Raw genomic sequence first — 21,269 nt, forward strand, 5'->3', positions numbered from 1 at the left:
CTTACAGTACACAGCTCTATAGTGTGACCGCTCTTACAGTACACAGCTCTATAGTGTGACCGCTCTTACAGTACACAGCTCTATAGTGTGACCGCTCTTACAGTACAGAGCTCTATAGTGTGACCGCTCTTACAGTACAGAGCTCTATAGTGTGACCGCTCTTACAGTACAGAGCTCTATAGTGTGACCGCTCTTACAGTACACGGCTCTATAGTGTGACCGCTCTTACAGTACACGGCTCTATAGTGTGACCGCTCTTACAGTACACGGCTCTATAGTGTGACCGCTCTTACAGTACACGGCTCTATAGTGTGACCGCTCTTACAGTACAGAGCTCTATAGTGTGACCTCTCTTACAGCACACAGCTCTATAGTGTGACCGCTCTTACAGCACACGGCTCTATAGTGTGACCGCTCTTACAGTACAGAGCTCTATAGTGTGACCGCTCTTACAGTACAGAGCTCTATAGTGTGACCGCTCTTACAGTACAGAGCTCTATAGTGTGACCGCTCTTACAGCACACAGCTCTATAGTGTGACCGCTCTTACAGTACAGAGCTCTATAGTGTGACCGCTCTTACAGTACAGAGCTCTATAGTGTGACCGCTCTTACAGTACACAGCTCTATAGTGTGACCTCTCTTACAGCACACAGCTCTATAGTGTGACCGCTCTTACAGTACACGGCTCTATAGTGTGACCGCTCTTACAGTACACGGCTCTATAGTGTGACCGCTCTTACAGTACAGAGCTCTATAGTGTGACCGCTCTTACAGTACAGAGCTCTATAGTGTGACCGCTCTTACAGTACAGAGCTCTATAGTGTGACCGCTCTTACAGTACAGAGCTCTATAGTGTGACCGCTCTTACAGTACACGGCTCTATAGTGTGACCGCTCTTACAGTACAGAGCTCTATAGTGTGACCGCTCTTACAGTACAGAGCTCTATAGTGTGACCGCTCTTACAGTACACAGCTCTATAGTGTGACCGCTCTTACAGTACACAGCTCTATAGTGTGACCGCTCTTACAGTACACAGCTCTATAGTGTGACCGCTCTTACAGTACAGAGCTCTATAGTGTGACCGCTCTTACAGTACAGAGCTCTATAGTGTGACCGCTCTTACAGTACAGAGCTCTATAGTGTGACCGCTCTTACAGTACAGAGCTCTATAGTGTGACCGCTCTTACAGTACAGGGCTCTATAGTGTGACCGCTCTTACAGTACACGGCTCTATAGTGTGACCGCTCTTACAGTACACGGCTCTATAGTGTGACCGCTCTTACAGTACAGGGCTCTATAGTGTGACCGCTCTTACAGTACACGGCTCTATAGTGTGACCGCTCTTACAGTACACGGCTCTATAGTGTGACCGCTCTTACAGTACACGGCTCTATAGTGTGACCGCTCTTACAGTACACGGCTCTATAGTGTGACCGCTCTTACAGTACACGGCTCTATAGTGTGACCGCTCTTACAGTACACGGCTCTATAGTGTGACCGCTCTTACAGTACACGGCTCTATAGTGTGACCGCTCTTACAGTACACGGCTCTATAGTGTGACCGCTCTTACAGTACACGGCTCTATAGTGTGACCGCTCTTACAGTACACGGCTCTATAGTGTGACCGCTCTTACAGTACACGGCTCTATAGTGTGACCGCTCTTACAGTACACGGCTCTATAGTGTGACCGCTCTTACAGTACACGGCTCTATAGTGTGACCGCTCTTACAGTACAGAGCTCTATAGTGTGACCGCTCTTACAGTACACGGCTCTATAGTGTGACCGCTCTTACAGTACACGGCTCTATAGTGTGACCGCTCTTACAGTACACGGCTCTATAGTGTGACCGCTCTTACAGTACACGGCTCTATAGTGTGACCGGTCTTGGGGCAGGCACCTCTGCGGCTTCACAGCTCTAACCCTGTTGGTCGTTTTCTATCGTCTCATCTTTGGTCTGTTCTCTGCAGCTGTGGGACGTGCGCAGGAAGGGATGCGTGTTTCGATACAAGGTGAGAGTGCCCCCTGCTATTCGTGCTGATTCCTCACCTGTTCGTACTTATACCCCCACCCTATCTGTCTCCTCACCATCTGCTTTATGTTTAGGGGCACACTCAGGCCGTGCGCTGTTTACGCTTCAGTCCAGATGGCAAGTGGCTAGTATCGTCTTCAGATGACCACACAGTAAAGGTGCGTTGTGGGTGAGGGTGCCAAGCATCAGTGGTGCGTGGGCTGTCTGTGAAGTTTGGTGTACATGGGACTGCAGGCAGGGGAGGGAGAGGAAGGGGGACCGCCGGCAGGGGAGGGAGAGGAAGGGGGACCGCCGGCAGGGGAGGGAGAGGAAGGGGGACCGCCGGCAGGGGAGGGAGAGGAAGGGGGACCGCCGGCAGGGGAGGGAGAGGAAGGGGGACCGCCGGCAGGGGAGGGAGAGGAAGGGGGACCGCCGGCAGGGGAGGGAGAGGAAGGGGGACCGCCGGCGGGGAAGGGGGACGAGAGGAAGGGAGATCGCGGGGGACCGCCGGCAGGGGAGGGAGATCGCGGGGGACCGCCGGCAGGGGAGGGAGATCGCGGGGGACCGCCGGCAGGGGAGGGAGAGGAAGGGGGACCGCCGGCAGGGGAGGGAGAGGAAGGGGGACCGCCGGCAGGGGAGGGAGAGGAAGGGGGACCGCCGGCAAGGGAGGGAGAGGAAGGGGGACCGCCGGCGGGGAAGGGGGACGAGAGGAAGGGAGATCGCGGGGGACCGCCGGCAGGGGAGGGAGAGGAAGGGGGACCGCCGGCAGGGGAGGGAGAGGAAGGGGGACCGCCGGCAGGGGAGGGAGAGGAAGGGGGACCGCCGGCAGGGGAGGGAGAAGCAGGGGGACCTCCGGCAGGGGAGGGAGAAGGGTATGGAGGGTTTATGGTGTGGTGAACAGGAGGAGGAACGGTTTAAGCGGTGAACACTTTGGGGTCGCGGCGCTGAGGGTGACCCATCATCTTTAAGGGGGAGTGTAGACATTCTGGGTGGCCGTCTGTCTGTGGGGGGCATTCTCAGGTGACTCTTCCTTCTTTTTCAGCTTTGGGATCTCGTTGCTGGGAAATTAATGGCGGAGCTGACTGAGCACTCGGGGCCGGTGTACGTTGTGGAGTTTCACCCTAATGATTATTTGTTGGCTTCATCGAGTGCGGACAGGTACTGTGGGGGGCCGGCCGCCCGTCCAGAACTTTTCTTGTGAACTTTGACTTGTTGTGACTCGGGTTCCTCTCCAGGACAGTTCGCTTCTGGGATCTGGAGAAGTTCCAGTCGGTGGGCTGCCTGGAGGGAGACGCCACGCCGTCCAGGTGAGCACCGTCGGCCACGCTTAGCCTAATCTCTTCAGGACCCAGGGCAGGATATGCACCTTCCTGGCATTTCCAGACGTCAGTCTGACACTGGCGATGGGGCTGGAGGGTCGGCCCTGGCCTCGTCCAGATCAGCTTGTGTTTTGCTCTGCAGGTCCATTCTGTTCAGTGCTGACGGCGGCTGCCTGTTCTGCGGTGGCCGGGATTCGCTGCGTGTTCTTGGCTGGGAACCAGAACGCTGCTTTGATACCATCCCTGTGTTATGGGGCAAAGTCTCGGACCTGTCCATCTGCAACAACCAGCTTGTGAGTGGTCTTCCTGGCGACCTTGTGGGCCAGTGGCAGGCTCCATGGCGGATTGCCCTAGTTCTTTGATGTGTCCTTCGTGCCTTACAGATTGGCGTCTCTCACTTCCAGTCCAATGTGTCATCTTTTGTGGTTGACCTAAATCGTGTAAAAATGACTGGATCAGGATCCCTGGGGTCTCTTCCCAAAGAAACGCCAGTTAGTCAGCCCACTCCAGCAGGATCGTCCTTAAGACGTAACTACGAGCGTCCATCTACCACCTGCACAAAGCCGAAAAGGTGGGTGCCAGCCCTGGTGGTACTGCCTGAGCTTCTCACGCCCAACCCTTTCATGCTGTGCACTAGATGATTTATTGTATACTCACAGGGTAAGCCCAACCAGTGATGAGGAGGAGAAGGAGTCCCGAGCCGAGATCCAGAATGCAGAGGATTATAAGGAGATCTTCCAGGCCAAGAATGCCATCTGTAAGTGGAAACCATCGCCTCTTGACTGCACGACACATCAAAACGTCTTCATATCTTTCGTCATTCCTCCCACTTGCAGCTCGGACACCCCCACGGAACAGTGAACCTTTCCCAGCCCCTCCAGAGGACGGTAAGATCATACATACGCACCACACTTAATACTGAGGAGATGACCACCCTCACTTGTGAAGATTAGGAGGAGACCCCACAAGTGAGGGCAGAAATCCTTCGTGGGTGATGTGAAGACTGAGAGGATACCCCACATCACCCTGGATGGATGTCTGCCCTCACAGGTGGGGTCTCCTCCTAATCTTGTACATTGATGTTTCTCGGCTCCATTTTCCTAGCCTGTGGCCGGTCCCCTGATGCATGGATCAGGCGTAGATCAGTAGTATGGAGATCTGCCGCCACGTGCTTCTCTCCTTCATCCGGTGTAAGGAAAACATGAGTACTGGGGAATACAGATATCCCCAGGCGTCACCAATCAGTCAATCAACGCAGCTTCTTCATGATGAGGTCTGTCAGGGGCTTTGCCAGGGTACTATTATTATTATTCTTAATTTACATAGCCCCGTTGATTCCATGGTGCTGCACGTGAGACGGGGTTACATACAAATTACAGGTATCACTTACAGTAAACTAACAATGACAGACTGATATAGAGGGGAGAGGACCCTGCCATTTCGGGCTTACATGCTACAGGATGGTGGGGAAGGAGACAGTAGGATGGGGGGTTGCAGCAGCTCCGGTGTTGGTTGAGGTGATATCTCCGGTAGTGGTGAGGAGGTAGCGGGGTCATTGCAGGCTGTAGGCTTTCCTGAAGAGGTGGGTTTTCATGTTCCGTCTGAAGGATCCAAGTGTGGTTGATAGTCGGACATGTTTGGGCAAAGAGTTCCAGAGGATAGGGGCTATTCGGGGGAAGTCTTGGAGGTGGTTGGGTGAGGAGCGAATAAGTGTGGAGGAGAGAAGGAGGTCTTGGGAGGATCGGAGATTGTGAGGGAAGGTATCGGGAGATTAGTTCAGAGACATATGGAGGAGACAGGTTATAGATGGCCTTGTAGGTCAGTATTAGTAATTTGAACTGGATACGCTGAGGGAATGGGAGCCAGTGAAGAGATTTGCAGAGGGGAGAAGCGGAGGAGTAGCGAGGAGAGAGATGAATTAGTCAGGCAGCAGAGTTAAGGATGGACTGGAGAGGTGAGAGAGCGTTAGCAGAGAGGCCACAGGAAAGGATGTTGCAGTAGTCAAGGCAGGAGAATGATGAAGGCATGTACAAGCATTTTAGTAGATTGAGGGTCGAAGAAAAGACAGATTCTGGAATTAATTTTGAGCTGGAGGCGACAGGAGGTAGAAAGAGCTTGGATGTGCGGTTTGAAGGACAGGGCAGAGTCGAGGGTTACTCCGAGGCAGCGGACCTCTGGTACGGGGGAAAGCGTGATGCCGTCAATTGTTATAGAAAGGTCGGGTAAGGAAGATCTGTGAGATGGAGGAAAGATGATTATTTCAGATTTGTCCACTTTGAGCTTTAGGAAGCGGGAGGAGAAGGAGGAGGATATGGCTGATAGACACTCCGGGATTCTGGACAGCAGAGAGGTGACGTCTGGGCCAGAGAGGTAGATCTGAGTGTCATCAGCATAAAGGTGGTACTGGAATCCGTGGGACTTTGAGTTGACCCAGACCAAGTGTATAGATTGAGAAGAGTAGGGGTCCTAGAACAGAGCCTTGGGGGACTCCAACAGAGAGAGGGTGGGATGAGGAGGTAGTGTGGGAGTGGGAGACGCTGAATATGCGGTTTGAAAGGTATGAGGAGATCCAGGATAGTGTAACGGGGTCTACCAAGCTGGGGTACCTCTTTCAGTACCACCCCGTGTTTTCGAAGGTCCGCTTTGCGTTGGCTGGAGTCTGAATGAATGACGCTGGCTGGAATCCCTGGGTTACATGGGCGCATATAAAAGATCACTGCTTCTCCATGTATTTCCAGTCTGACAACACTTTACTCACAGGACACAGAATATATCACACAGATACAGAGGGCAGGCCAATAGACAAGCGGCAGGCCAAACATGCATTACAAAAGCCGCAGGTGGCCGGAGCCTGCCGATGTTTACTGTGGGAATTACAAAGGTGGGGGGAGGGCGGACACTGCTGATACATTAGGGACATGCATCTCACATGGAACCTATTATATATACATACTAGCTGAAGAGCCCGGCGCTGCCCGGGCATAGTAACTAACTGTGGTTAGTTGTAGCACATTATAATTATCCTCCATCCCATAGTCCCATGCCCATATACCCATCACACATCCTCCATCCCACAGTCCCATGCCCATACACCCATCATACATATTCGCCATCCCATAGTCCAGTGCCCATATACCCATCACACATCCTCCATCCCATAGTCCCGTGCCCATATACCCATCATACATATCCATGATCCCATAGTCCAGTGCCCATATACCCATCATACATATCCTCCATCCCATAGTCCAGTGCCCATATACCCATCACACATCCTCCATCCCATAGTCCCATGCCCATACACCCATCATACATATTCGCCATCCCATAGTTGAGTGCCCATATACCCATCATACATATCCATGATCCCATAGTCCAGTGCCCATATACCCATCATACATATCCTCCATCCCATAGTCCCGTGCCCATATACCCATCACACATCCTCCATCCCATAGTCCCATGCCCATACACCCATCATACATATTCGCCATCCCATAGTCCCGTGCCCATATGCCCATCATACATATCCGCCATCCCATAGTCCCGTGCCCATATACCCATCATACATATCCTCCATCCCATAGTCCCATGCCCATATACCCATCATATATATTCGCCATCCCATAGTCCCATGCCCATATACCCATCATACATATTCGCCATCCCATAGTCCCATGCCCATATACCCGTCATACATATCCTCCATCCCATAGTCCCGTGCCCATATACCCATCATATATATTCGCCATCCCATAGTCCCATGCCCATATACCCATCATACATATTCGCCATCCCATAGTCTAGTGCCCATATACCCATCATACATATTCGCCATCCCATAGTCCCGTGCCCATATACCCATCATACATATCCTCCATCCCATAGTCCCATGCCCATATACCCATCATACATATTCGCCGTCCCATGCCCATATACCCATCATACATATTCGCCATCCCATAGTCCCATGCCCATATACCCATCATACATATTCGCCATCCCATAGTCCCGTGCTCATATACCCATCATACATATCCTCCATCCCATAGTCCCATGCCCATATACCCATCATACATATTCGCCATCCCATAGTCTAGTGCCCATATACCCATCATACATATTCGCCATCCCATAGTCCCGTGCCCATATACCCATCATACATATCCTCCATCCCATAGTCCCATGCCCATATACCCATCATACATATTCGCCGTCCCATGCCCATATACCCATCATACATATTCGCCATCCCATAGTCCAGTGCCCATATACCCATCATACATATTCGCCATCCCATAGTCCCGTGCCCATATACCCATCATACATATCCTCCATCCCATAGTCCCATGCCCATATACCCATCATATATATTCGCCTGCCCATATACCCATCATACATATTCGCCATCCCATAGTCCCATGCCCATATACCCATCATACATATTCGCCATCCCATAGTCCAGTGCCCATATACCCGTCATACATATCCTCCATCCCATAGTCCCGTGCCCATATACCCATCATACATATCCTCCATCCCATAGTCCCATGCCCATATACCCATCATACATATTCGCCATCCCATAGTCCAGTGCCCATATACCCATCATACATATTCGCCATCCCATAGTCCCGTGCCCATATACCCATCATACATATCCTCCATCCCATAGTCCCATGCCCATATACCCATCATATATATTCGCCATCCCATAGTCCCATGCCCATATACCCATCATACATATTCGCCATCCCATAGTCCCATGCCCATATACCCGTCATACATATCCTCCATCCCATAGTCCCGTGCCCATATATCCATCATATATATTCGCCATCCCATAGTCCAGTGCCCATATACCCATCACACATCCTCCATCCCATAGTCCCGTGCCCATATACCCATCATACATATTCGCCATCCCATAGTCTAGTGCCCATATACCCATCATACATATTCTCCATCCCATAGTCCCGTGCCTATATACCCATCATACATATCCTCCGTCCCATAGTCCTGTGCCCATATACCCATCACACATCCTCCATCCCATAGTCCCGTGCCATATACCCATCATACATATCCTCCGTCCCATAGTCCTGTGCCCATATACCCATCATACATCCTCCATCCCATAGTCCAGTGCCCATATACCCATCATATATATTCGCCATCCCATAGTCCCATGCCCATATACCCATCATATATATCCTCCATCCCATAGTCCCATGCCCATATACCCATCATATATATCCTCCATCCCATAGTCCCGTGCCCATATACCCATCACACATCCTCCATCCCATAGTCCCGTGCCATATACCCATCATACATATCCTCCATCCCATAGTCCTGTGCCCATATACCCATCACACATCCTCCATCCCATAGTCCAGTGCCCATATACCCATCATACATATCCGCCATCCCATAGTCCAGTGCCCATATACCCATCATACACATCCTCCATCCCATAGTCCCGTTCCCATATACCCATCACACATCCTCCATCCCATAGTCCCGTGCCCATATACCCGTCATACATATCCTCCATCCCATAGTCCAGTGCCCATATACCCATCACACATCCTCCATCCCATAGTCCAGTGCCCATATACCCGTCATACACATCCTCCATCCCATAGTCCAGTGCCCATATACCCATCATACACATCCTCCATCCCATAGTCCCGTTCCCATATACCCATCACACATCCTCCATCCCATAGTCCAGTGCCCATATACCCGTCATACATATCCTCCATCCCATAGTCCCATGCCCATATACCCATCATACACATCCTCCATCCCATAGTCCCGTTCCCATATACCCATCACACATCCTCCATCCCATAGTCCAGTGCCCATATACCCATCATACATATCCTCCATCCCATAGTCCCGTGCCCATATACTCATCATACATATCCTCCATCCCATAGTCCCGTGCCCATATACCCATCACACATCCTCCATCCCATAGTCCAGTGCCCATATACCCGTCATACATATCCTCCATCCCATAGTCCCGTGCCCATATACCCATCACACATCCTCCATCCCATAGTCCCGTGCCCATATACCCATCACACATCCTCCATCCCATAGTCCAGTGCCCATATACCCATCATACATATCCTCCATCCCATAGTCCCGTGCCCATATACCCATCACACATCCTCCATCCCATAGTCCCGTTCCCATATACCCATCACACATCCTCCATCCCATAGTCCAGTGCCCATATACCCATCATACATATCCTCCATCCCATAGTCCCGTGCCCATATACCCATCACACATCCTCCATCCCATAGTCCCGTTCCCATATACCCATCACACATCCTCCATCCCATAGTCCCGTGCCCATATACCCATCACATATCCTCCATCCCATAGTCCCGTGCCCATATACCCGTCATACATATCCTCCATCCCATAGTCCCGTGCCCATATACCCATCACACATCCTCCATCCCATAGTCCCGTTCCCATATACCCATCACACATCCTCCATCCCATAGTCCAGTGCCCATATACCCATCATACATATCCTCCATCCCATAGTCCAGTGCCCATATACCCATCATACATATCCTCCATCCCATAGTCCAGTGCCCATATACCCATCATACATATTCGCCATCCTATAGTCCCGTGCCCATATACCCATCATACATATCCTCCATCCCATAGTCCAGTGCCCATATACCCATCACACATCCTCCATCCCATAGTCCAGTGCCCATATACCCATCATACATATTCGCCATCCTATAGTCCCGTGCCCATATACCCGTCATACATATCCTCCATCCCATAGTCCCGTGCCCATATACCCATCACACATCCTCCATCCCATAGTCCAGTGCCCATATACCCATCATACATATCCTCCATCCCATAGTCCCGTGCCCATATACCCATCATACATATCCTCCATCCCATAGTCCCGTGCCCATATACCCATCACACATCCTCCATCCCATAGTCCCGTTCCCATATACCCATCACACATCCTCCATCCCATAGTCCCGTTCCCATATACCCATCACACATCCTCCATCCCATAGTCCCGTTCCCATATACCCATCACACATCCTCCATCCCATAGTCCAGTGCCCATATACCCATCATACATATCCTCCATCCCATAGTCCAGTGCCCATATACCCATCATACATATCCTCCATCCCATAGTCCAGTGCCCATATACCCATCATACATATTCGCCATCCTATAGTCCCGTGCCCATATACCCGTCATACATATCCTCCATCCCATAGTCCCGTGCCCATATACCCATCACACATCCTCCATCCCATAGTCCAGTGCCCATATACCCATCATACACATCCTCCATCCCATAGTCCCATGCCCATATACCCATCATACATATCCTCCATCCCATAGTCCCGTGCCCATATACCCATCATACATATCCTCCATCCCATAGTCCCGTGCCCATATACCCATCATACACATCCTCCATCCCATAGTCCCGTGCCCATATACCCATCACACATCCTCCATCCCATAGTCCCGTGCCCATATACCCATCATACATATCCTCCATCCCATAGTCCCGTGCCCATATACCCATCATACACATCCTCCATCCCATAGTCCCGTGCCCATATACCCATCACACATCCTCCATCCCATAGTCCCGTGCCCATATACCCATCATACATATCCTCCATCCCATAGTCCCGTGCCCATATACCCATCATACACATCCTCCATCCCATAGTCCCATGCCCATATACCCATCACACATCCTCCATCCCATAGTCCCGTGCCCATATACCCATCACACATCCTCCATCCCATAGTCCAGTGCCCATATACCCATCATACATATCCTCCATCCCATAGTCCCGTGCCCATATACCCATCACACATCCTCCATCCCATAGTCCCGTGCCCATATACCCATCATACATATCCTCCATCCCATAGTCCCGTGCCCATATACCCATCATACATATCCTCCATCCCATAGTCCCGTGCCCATATACCCATCATACATATCCGCCATCCCATAGTCCAGTGCCCATATACCCATCATACATATCCGCCATCCCATAGTCCCGTGCCCATATACCCATCATACATATCCTCCATCCCATAGTCCTGTGCCCATATACCCATCATACATATCCGCCATCCCATAGGCCCGTTCCCATATACCCATCATACATATCCTCCATCCCATAGTCCAGTGCCCATATACCCATCACACATCCTCCATCCCATAGTCCAGTGCCCATATACCCATCATACATATCCTCCATCCCATAGTCCCGTGCCCATATACCCATCACACATCCTCCATCCCATAGTCCCGTGCCCATATACCCATCATACATATCCTCCATCCCATAGTCCCGTGCCCATATACCCATCATACATATCCTCCATCCCATAGTCCCGTGCCCATATACCCATCATACATATCCTCCATCCCATAGGCCCGTTCCCATATACCCATCATACATATCCTCCATCCCATAGTCCCGTGCCCATATACCCATCACACATCCTCCATCCCATAGTCCCGTGCCCATATACCCATCATACATATCCTCCATCCCATAGTCCCGTGCCCATATACCCATCATACATATCCTCCATCCCATAGTCCCGTGCCCATATACCCATCATACATATCCTCCATCCCATAGTCCTGTGCCCATATACCCATCATACATATCCGCCATCCCATAGGCCCGTTCCCATATACCCATCATACATATCCTCCATCCCATAGTCCTGTGCCCATATACCCATCACACATCCTCCATCCCATAGTCAACCATTATGACATCATAATGAGCGGCGGTGGGGTTTGGGACCTATGATGAAATCAGCGTTGCCATGGCAACTGTTGTGACATCATAATGAGGGGCGGGGCTTGATACACACACACACACACACACACACACTCCCCAGTATGTAGATGGGGGCAAAATTGTTTGGTGAATTGGAAAGCGTGGGGTTAAAATTTCGCCTCACAACATAGCTTAGGACGCTCTCGGGGGTCCAGACGTGTGACTGTGCCAAATTTTGTGGCTACACATATTTCAGCGACGCGATCGGCATACACAGTCTGATCCTCAACGGATCGGTTTGGGGATGACCGAAGTTTATGGGGTTGGTACAAGTTCCGTTTGTCGACTTAGTCCATCGGCGTTACCGTTTTGTTTGCCGGGTCTGTAGTGGATGGTGAAGTCCAGAGGTTGTAGGGTTAAACTCCACCGCAGCAATCTGGCGTTGTCTCCGGAGACCCGATTAAGCCAGACTAGGGGATTATGGTCCGCTAGGAGGGAAAAGTGACGTCCATACAAATATGGTTGTAACTTCTTGAGTGCCCATACTACCGCCAGGCACTCCTTCTCGATGGCCGCATAGCTTACTTCACGGGTCAGTAGTTTCCGACTCAGGTAAGCTACTGGGTGTTCTTGGCTTTTGGCCCGACTTGGCTCAGTACTGCCCCCAATCCAAACATAGAAGCGTCTGTGTGAACAAGGAAACGTGTAGTTGGATCGGGTGCGGCCAATACAGGGGTATTGGTGAGGGCGTCCTTTAGTTGGCGGAAGGCTTCCTCACACTCTGAGGTCCAGGTTACCTGGCGGGGTTGGTTCTTACGGGTCAGATCAGTGAGGGGCTTGGCTACGCTGCTGTAATTGGGAACGAATTTCCTGTAATACCCCGCTGTCCCTAGAAACGCCATGACCTGGGTTTTAGTGCGTGGGATGGGCCATTTGGCTATGGCCTCAATCTTGGCTGGTTCTGGTCACTGTTTCCCACTTCCCACCCAATGCCCTAAATACTGAACCTCTGCTTTGCCCACGTGACACTTGTTTGGGTTCAGGGTGATTCCGGCCTGGTGAATCCTGTCCAATAATGTCTCTAGGTGATTTAGATGCTCTTCCCATGTCGCACTGTAGATGGCGATGTCGTCCAGGTAGGCACAAGCATAGTCCTGGAGACCATCCAGAAGCCGGTCAGCCAGCCTTTGGAAGGTCGCCGGGGCATTCTTCATCCCGAATGGCATAACTCGAAACTGGAATAAGCCGAACGGGGTGACAAATGCCGACTTGGGAATAGCGTCAGGACTAAGGGGAATCTGCCAGTAGCCTTTGCATAGATCGATGGTGGTCAAATACTTTGCCCCCGCCAGCCGGTCTAACAACTCATCCACACGCGGCATGGGGTATGCATCCGTCACTGTTTTCTCATTGAGCCTACGATAGTCTACACAAAACCGTGTAGTCCCATCCTTCTTGGGCACTAACACTACGGGGGATGCCAAAGGAACTATCCGACTCTTCAATGACCCCTAAACGCAACATCTCTTGTATCTCTTGTCACATCCCCTCTCGTACAGACTCAGGGACGCGGAAGAGGTTTTGTCGCAGGGGGGTCTGATCCTGGGTCTCAACCTTGTGTTGTGCCAGGCGAGTGTACCCCGGTCTCCCCGAAAACCTCCTCTGTCGCTGCCTCAACAACGCCTCCGCCTGCTGTCTCTCCCGGGGGCCTAGGTCTTCACCCAAGTGTACCTGGTCCCATGTTTTAGACTGAGTCCTTTCCCCTAAGACATCCGGCAAGGGAAGTCTGGCTAAATCCTCTGCTTCAGGTGCACAGATGGCCACTACCTCTTCAGGGCGCTCCCGGTAGGGCTTCAGCATATTCACGTGGAACATGCGGATAACCCTGGGGTCGTCACAATCGGTGACATTATAGGTTGTGTCGGCTATTTTCCTCACTACCTGGTAGGGCCCCTGCCGTGCAGCTTGGAACTTATTCTGCTTAGTGGGCTCTAACACCAGGACCTTCTGTCCTATTTCCAAAGTGCGCTCTCTGGCCCTCCGATCGTACCATATGCGCTGGCGCCGCTGTGTCGCCTGCATGTTCTCACGTACAGCCTGAGTCAGCTCCTGTAGGCGGTCCCGGAATTCCAGCACATAGGGTACAATAGGTACCCCTTCTATGAGGCCCTCCCAGTGTTCCAGCACTAAGTCTAGGGGTCCCCTTACCCGTCTCCCGTATACCAGCTCGAACGGGGAGAACCCCGTGGATTCTTGGGGCACCTCCCGATAGGCAAACAGGAGGTGTGGCAAGAATTTCTCCCAGTCCCTGTAGGTCCTGGTAAAAGTCCCAATGAGCTGTTTTAATGTCCCGTTAAAGCGTACACACAACCCATTGGTGTGCGGGTGGTACGGGGCGCTTCTAATGGACTTTACGCCGCACAGCTTCCACGGTTGGTCACCTCTGCTGTAAACTGGGTACCCTGGTCCGAGATAATCTCCCGGGGAAATCCAACCCGTGAGAACACCTGGAGCAGGGCGGCCGCCACCGTCTCTGCCAGTATGTTAGGTAACGCAACCGCCTCCTGATACCGTGTGGCATAATCTACCACTGTCAATATATACTTTTTCCCGGACGGACTGGGTTTGGCTAATGGCCCTATCAGATCGACCGCTACTCGGCTAAATGGTTCCTCCACAATGGGGAGGGGGCGTAATTTGGCCTTGCATCGATCACCCCTCTTGCCAATGCGCTGACAACTGTCACAGGTCTGGCAGTACTGACGAACATCATAGGTTACCCCCGGCCAAAAGAAGTTTTGTGTCAGACGATGCCTGGTGCGACTGACGCCGAAGTGCCCGGCCAAGGGTAGATCATGAGAGATTCGCAGTAGCTCCTGCCTATACTTCTTGGGCACTACCAGCTGTCGTTTTATAGTGGGGCTCATCCCTGTGTGGTGCTGCTCTGTGATCCGGTAGAGGAGTCCCTGCTTCCATACAAACTGTTCCCCTTCCAGTACTCCTCTCCCCTCCTGTGCCTTCCCACGATATCCCTCTAATGAAGGATCCTCAAGTAACTCCCTCTTAAATTCATCTGGGGTGGCCCAAGAAATGTGTCTGGCTATGGGAATACGTGTAGGGCTGGGATGTCTTACCTGGGCCTCCTCTGAGTGAGATTCCGCCTCCGCAGCTCGAGCTTGTCTCCGGGTGGTCACAGGATAGGTCTCAGCCAGAGGGGCCACCGAGAATGCAGACAACATGGGCCCCAAGTCATTTCCCAGCAAGATGTCTGCAGGCAAATCCTCCATCAAGCCGACCTCAACAAGGCCATCCCCGACTCCCCAGTTCAGGTGAATCCTGGCAGTGGGCAGTCGATGTATAGCTCCCCCTGCTACACAGACTGCCACTGTCCGGTCCGTCTTCTCTTGGTCCCGGACGAGATGAGGCTTCACAAGGGTCAAAGTTGCTCCGGAATCTCTTAGTCCCTGCATACGTTTCCCATTAACCCACACGACCTGTCGATGCTGTTGTCGATTATCTGCCCGGGCTGCCTGCACGGGGTCTACTTCATGCAGCACTTCCTCCATCTCTTCCACCCCTTGGTTAGTCGTAGCCCCCAATGCCAGGTCAGCTTCGCCTTGGTAGCAGTGTACAGCAGCCCGGCTGAAGGTAGCTGTTGCCGCCTTTGGCCACTGGGTATGCTGAGTCCGGTTGGGCATTGTCTTTACAGGTGGCCCAGCTGACGACAGGTGTGGCATCGCTCCCCAGGGGGACTGTGGTAGGTCGGGTTTCTAGCTGGTCCCCCTACAATCTTCGGTGGTTTGAGGCCCTCCAGGTCCATGGGCGGGCCCCTAGTGACCTCCTTTGATCCGGAGAACTGCGGCCTCCTGGCATCATGATGTTCATCGGCCAGACTAGTGGCTTCCTCAGGAGTCGTTGGCCGCCTGTCCTGAAGCCATTCCTGTGTCTCGGGGGTTAGTCCATTAAAGAATCGTTCTAACAGGAAGAGCTGGAGGACGTCCTCCTTAGTGGTTACTTGGCTCCCTTGTACCCACTGTAGCAGTGACCGCCGTAATTTACAGGCCCATTCAGCGTGGGTATCGGTTACGCGTTTTATAAGTCCGCGGAACTTTTGGCGATAGGCCTCTGGTGTCAGCGCATACCGGGCCAAGATCACTTCTTTGATCCGCTCATAGTCCATACAGTCCTCATCAGGTACCGTGCGATAGGCGTCCGCTGCCCGGCCTGTCAGCTTGCTGGCCAGAATCTGAACCCGTTCCTCCGGCTTTACTTGATGAAGGGCACACTGCCGCTCAAAGTCCTGCAGAAAGCCATCAATGTCTTCCTCTGCCTCCCCCAACTGTCGGAAGGCATTATACTGGATCTTTTTGTGGCTTACTGTTGAAGGTACCTGGTCGAAGGCCAGAGCTCCCCCTGCTCGCTGACTCTCCTCTCTCCGCTCTGCCATCTCCATCTTGGCCAGCTCCACTTTGGTCCGCTCTGCCATCTCCATCTTGGCTAGCTCTATCCTGGTCCGCTCGGCCATCTTTTCCTTCAGATCAGTACGCACATCAGCCATCACCTCTCGTAAGATCTCTACTGCAGGGTTTGGTCCATAGAACGCCAGTCTGTTCTTTACCTCCCTCTGGAATTCGGTCTCCTCCATGTTCACATTGGGGGGCGCTGCACTGTCGTGTTCCATGATGGCTGCTATCAAATCCGCTTTTGTTTTGTTGCTGGCGATCAACCCTCGGGCTTCCACCAGATCTCTTAATGTAGTCCTCTTCAACTTCTGGTAGTTATTTTCCATTCATTCCTTTCCTCCTGTAGAAGGGGTATCAAATCCCGCTGTCTGCCACCAGTGTAACGGGGTCTACCAAGCTGGGGTACCTCTTTCAGTACCGTCCCGTGTTTTCGGAGGTCCGCTCTGCGTTGGCTGGAGTCTGAATGAAGGACGCTGGCTGGAATTCCTTGGTTACATGGGCGCATATAAAAGATCACTGCTTCTCCATGTATTTCCAGTCTGACAACACTTTACTCACAGGACACAGAATATATCACACAGATACAGAGGGCCGGCCAATAGAAAAGCGGCAGGCCAAACATGCATTACAAAAGCTGCAGGTGGCCGGAGCCTGCCGATGTTTACTGTGGGAATTACAAAGGTGGGGGGAGGGCGGACACTGCTGATACATTAGGGACATGCATCTCACATGGAATCTATTATATATACATATAACTGCACAACATATTCTGGGTGCTGAGTGGTTCTGTAACAATAGGGCAAGGTCTTTGATGCCAAAGGAGGAGAGGATCTGTAGTAGGAGGCAGTGGTCAACTGTGTCGATTGCAGAGGACAAGTCTAGAAGCAGGAGTATAATGAGATGAACCTCCTATAGTACTCGGCGGTCCCCAAGAAGGACATCACCTGCTTCTTGGTCCTGGGGGTGGGTCAGGTTGCAATGGCATCCACTTTCCTGGGCTCTAGCTTCAGAATCTGCCCTGTGACCCAGGTATAGGTCTTTGCTCATGCCCAGCTGGAATTTTTCCAGCTTGATGGTCAAATCTGTCCAAGCACTTGTGCCAGATGCTCCAGCTGATCCTCTAGGTGGGACTGAAGATGGCAATGTCATCCAGGTACGCTGCCGCGTCCCCTTCAAATCCATTGAGCAGTGTGTTGACCATCGGCTGAAAAATGTCAGGGGAATTCTTCATGCCTAACGATATCACTGTGGACTCGTACAGTCCAAAAGAGGTAATAAAGGCAGAGCGTTCCTGTGCCTCACGCGTCAGGGTAATCTGCCAATATCCCAGGCTGAGATTCATGATGGTCAGGTACTTAGCCCCGACCAACTGGTCGAGTAGGTCATCGATGCGTGGTATGAGGAACGCATTGATGACCGTCACAGCGTTGATCCCCCCTGTAGGCTACGCAGAACCGGGTTGTTCGGTCCTTTTTGGGGACAAGGCCTTTGGGTGAAGCCGACGCGCTGCTGGACGTTTGGATCACCCCCAGCTTCAGCATGTCGTCACTCTCTTGGCGCATGTGCTGCTGCAGCTCGAGAGAGCCGATATGCTGAACGCCGGATCGGGGGGTGATTCCTGGTGTTCATGTCATGGACAGCTGTCTCAGTCCTTCTGGGCAGGTTGCTGAACTGCTCCCGGAAGGGTTGTAGGGTGACCCCGAGCTGGGACCGTTGGTCCTCCGAGGGTTGTCAACCTTCACAACTTCAATGGATCCACCCGCTTTTTCCTGGGTGAGCAGATCCTGGAGGGTTTCTGCCTCTCCTTCCTCAGGAAGGTTGCAGACGGGGTGGGTGCATGATGAGCCTTCCTCGTTCCACAGGTGTGGTCCAGGGTGACCAGGTACTTGACGGCATTAAGCTGCTGGTGCACGAGATATGGGCCCTCCCAGGCCGCCTGAAGCTTGTTCTGTTATACGGGGACCAGTACCCACACGTTTTGACCCACCTGGTAGGTCCTCTCACAAGCATTCTGGTCGGTCTGGGCTTGGGCCATATTGTCATGGAAGTGCATGACATACTCGATGGCCGACACTCAAGGGGTGGCCAAGTTCCCTTCCCATGCCTCTTTCACCAGAGGCCCCCACGTACACATCGGCCATACAGGAGCTCAAAGGGGGAGAACCCCGATGAGGCCTGTGGAACCTCCCGGTAGGCAAATAACAGGTGTGGTAGGTACTGCTCCCAATCTCTCCCGTGAGAATCGACCAACATCTTGAGCATCTGCTTCAAGGTGCCATTGAACCGCTCGCACAGGCCATTAGTCTGTGGGTGGTACGGGCTGGCCACCAGATGTTGCACATGTGTTTGCCTACAGAGGGATGCCATCAGCTGAGACATGAACTGTGTCCCTCGGTCGGTGAGCATTTTCTGGGGAAACCCCATGCGGGAGAAAATCTCCAGTAAGGCGGTAGCCACCTTGTCGTCCCGAATGGACAACAAAGCTACTACTTCCGGGCACCGGGTGGCATAATCTACTACCGTCAGAATGAAGCATTTCCCAGAGTGGCTGGGAATGGACAGTGGTCCAATGAGATCCACAGCGACCCTTTTGGAAGGCTCTTCAATGATGGGCAGAGTTACCAATGGGGCTTTGGGGTGCGGCCCTTCTTTCCCCACCCTCTGACAGGTGTCACACGAATGGCAGTAGGCAGCCAGATCGGCCCCATTTTAGGCCAGTAGAAATGGTCTTAGTGATCCTTAGGCGTCCGGCCATCAGAATCTCATGTGCGATCCGCAACAATTCCGCCTTGAACAGATAGGGTACCACTAACTTTCGGTTCCTGGACCAAGCCTCCAGTGAACCCTGCTGGATAGTTACCCGGTACATCTGTCCCTGGTCCCAGACCACACGCTCGCAGTCTGACTCCATGGGAGGCTGTGCCGCCTGCTCCTTGAGAGATTTCAGGCTGTTGTCATCTTCCCACGCTGCCTGAAACCCCTGACAAGGTGTGGCCGGAATCCCTGACAAGGTGTGGCCGGAATGGACGAAACTGTCACGTCTTCCGTCAGTTCCTCTGGACCTGTCTCCTGGCCTCTGTCTGACTCGGCAGCCACGTGGTCGGAGGTGGGGAAAGCCGCCAGACCTCTGTGAGGTTACCTGGGCTCTGGCGCTCCCACTCCTGGTGACAGCGGCTGCACCCGTGGGTAGTGCCCGCTTCCCCTCGACTCCTGACCAAGTCGCCGGGTCAGGCAGACTAACCTCACATTCCTGATATGGGGAACTCCTGCCATGGGGGCTTCCCTGGTGGCTCCACGTCTCTTGTGACACCCCCAATCCCCAAGGTCTGTTCCTCTGCTTGCAGCTGTTCTGAACTCAGCAGCCTGGACTCATCTAGGGGCCCTGCACTTCCCGTGGCAGCCCACCTACAGCTGAGTCTCCCCCCACACCTCCATGCCCCCTGTCTGTCCCACTAGGGGCTGTCTCTCCCACACTGGCTGATCACACCTGAGGGCATCTTCACACCTCTGGCCTGTCACAGCTGCTGGCCCTGTGTGTGTAGTGTCAGTGTATGGGAAAGTGTCAGACTTCGCTCCCCCTCCGCAGCAGGAGGCACATTCTATACATCAACAGCATTAGTAGTGGACATTTCAAGACAGTCAATGGGAGCCGAGCTTGGGGGTTCAGTGGTCACATACTGGGACACTAGCCATCCCAAGTAAAACAATGGCGGGGATGTTTGCCGATACCCCCACCTCCAGCATTCTCCTCCTGGCGCCCCAGTCCCATAGACTGAAGGGTTTTTCTGGGTACCAAATCCCAGGGAGACACCATCTCAGCCCGTACAAGGGTCATCTCAACATCGGTGTCCCGCAGTGCATTGACCGCTGCAACCGATGGTGACGGGTTTGGTATTGTCAAGGAGCCTACCACCCCCCCCCCCCCCTCTCCAGCTGTTGCTGGCAGCCCTCTTGCCTCAGGTGCCCTATTGTTGTCATATTCGTCCGCCTGGGCTGCTCTAGCAGAGGACCCCTTTTGTTTCCAGTCGCAGAGGACCTGCTGGAGGTCCTCAGGGCAGTTCCACAAAAACTGCTCAGTTGCGATGAGCTCCTTCAGCTGCTGGACGGTGGTGAGCTCCTGTCCTGTGGTCCATTGGTCAGCTGCTCTCAGTAAGGCCTGCATGTGGTTGGCCCAGCTATCTGCAGGACCCCCCGCTGCATTCTCCGGAGCTTCTTCCGGTAGGTCTCGGGGGTCAAATTGTAACCTGCTTGTCCTTATAGCTCAGGGCGGTCTTGCTGGGAAGGTAGCCAAAGATTTCCAGGGCCTTAGGCCAGGTTCATACTGCGTTAAGACAGTCCGTTCAACGCATAGCGTTGATGGGCCGCGTTAACACTATAGCATAACGCGATCGCAGATTCTTCATCTGCGCTAGCGGTGACGGACCCGCGTTGGCGGGTCCATCACAGAACGACGGTACATCGCTAGCACATGACGATTATGGCATGCTTTGGCGATGCGCCTGATAAAGGGGGTTAATGGTAGAGGTAACAGATTGCGTTACACCGCTTTATGCCGCGGTTTAACGCAGTATGTTAAAGGGACTGCCTAACGCAGTGTGACCCCAGCCTTAAGAACCGGACCCACTGGTCCTCAGGCA

The 21,269-nt window shown here is 52.7% G+C and overlaps 1 protein-coding gene across 2 annotated transcripts in view; it reads left to right on the forward strand.

Moving 5' to 3' along the window:
• KATNB1 (katanin regulatory subunit B1) overlaps positions 1–21,269 on the forward strand; it is a 32,997-nt gene that overhangs the window by 9,541 nt on the left and 2,187 nt on the right. For both annotated transcript variants that reach the window (XM_073565097.1, XM_073565098.1), the window contains exons 6-13: positions 1,973–2,014; positions 2,109–2,192; positions 3,056–3,171; positions 3,249–3,320; positions 3,475–3,625; positions 3,716–3,903; positions 3,992–4,089; positions 4,169–4,219. In XM_073565097.1, the coding sequence (XP_073421198.1) occupies positions 1,973–2,014; positions 2,109–2,192; positions 3,056–3,171; positions 3,249–3,320; positions 3,475–3,625; positions 3,716–3,903; positions 3,992–4,089; positions 4,169–4,219 (802 nt within the window). The remainder of the gene's footprint in view (positions 1–1,972; positions 2,015–2,108; positions 2,193–3,055; positions 3,172–3,248; positions 3,321–3,474; positions 3,626–3,715; positions 3,904–3,991; positions 4,090–4,168; positions 4,220–21,269) is intronic.

The sequence above is a fragment of the Dendrobates tinctorius genome, unplaced genomic scaffold (assembly GCF_039654945.1).
Source record: "Dendrobates tinctorius isolate UK_male_01 unplaced genomic scaffold, ASM3965494v1 ptg000539l, whole genome shotgun sequence".
NCBI classification, from domain to species: Eukaryota; Metazoa; Chordata; class Amphibia; order Anura; family Dendrobatidae; genus Dendrobates; species Dendrobates tinctorius.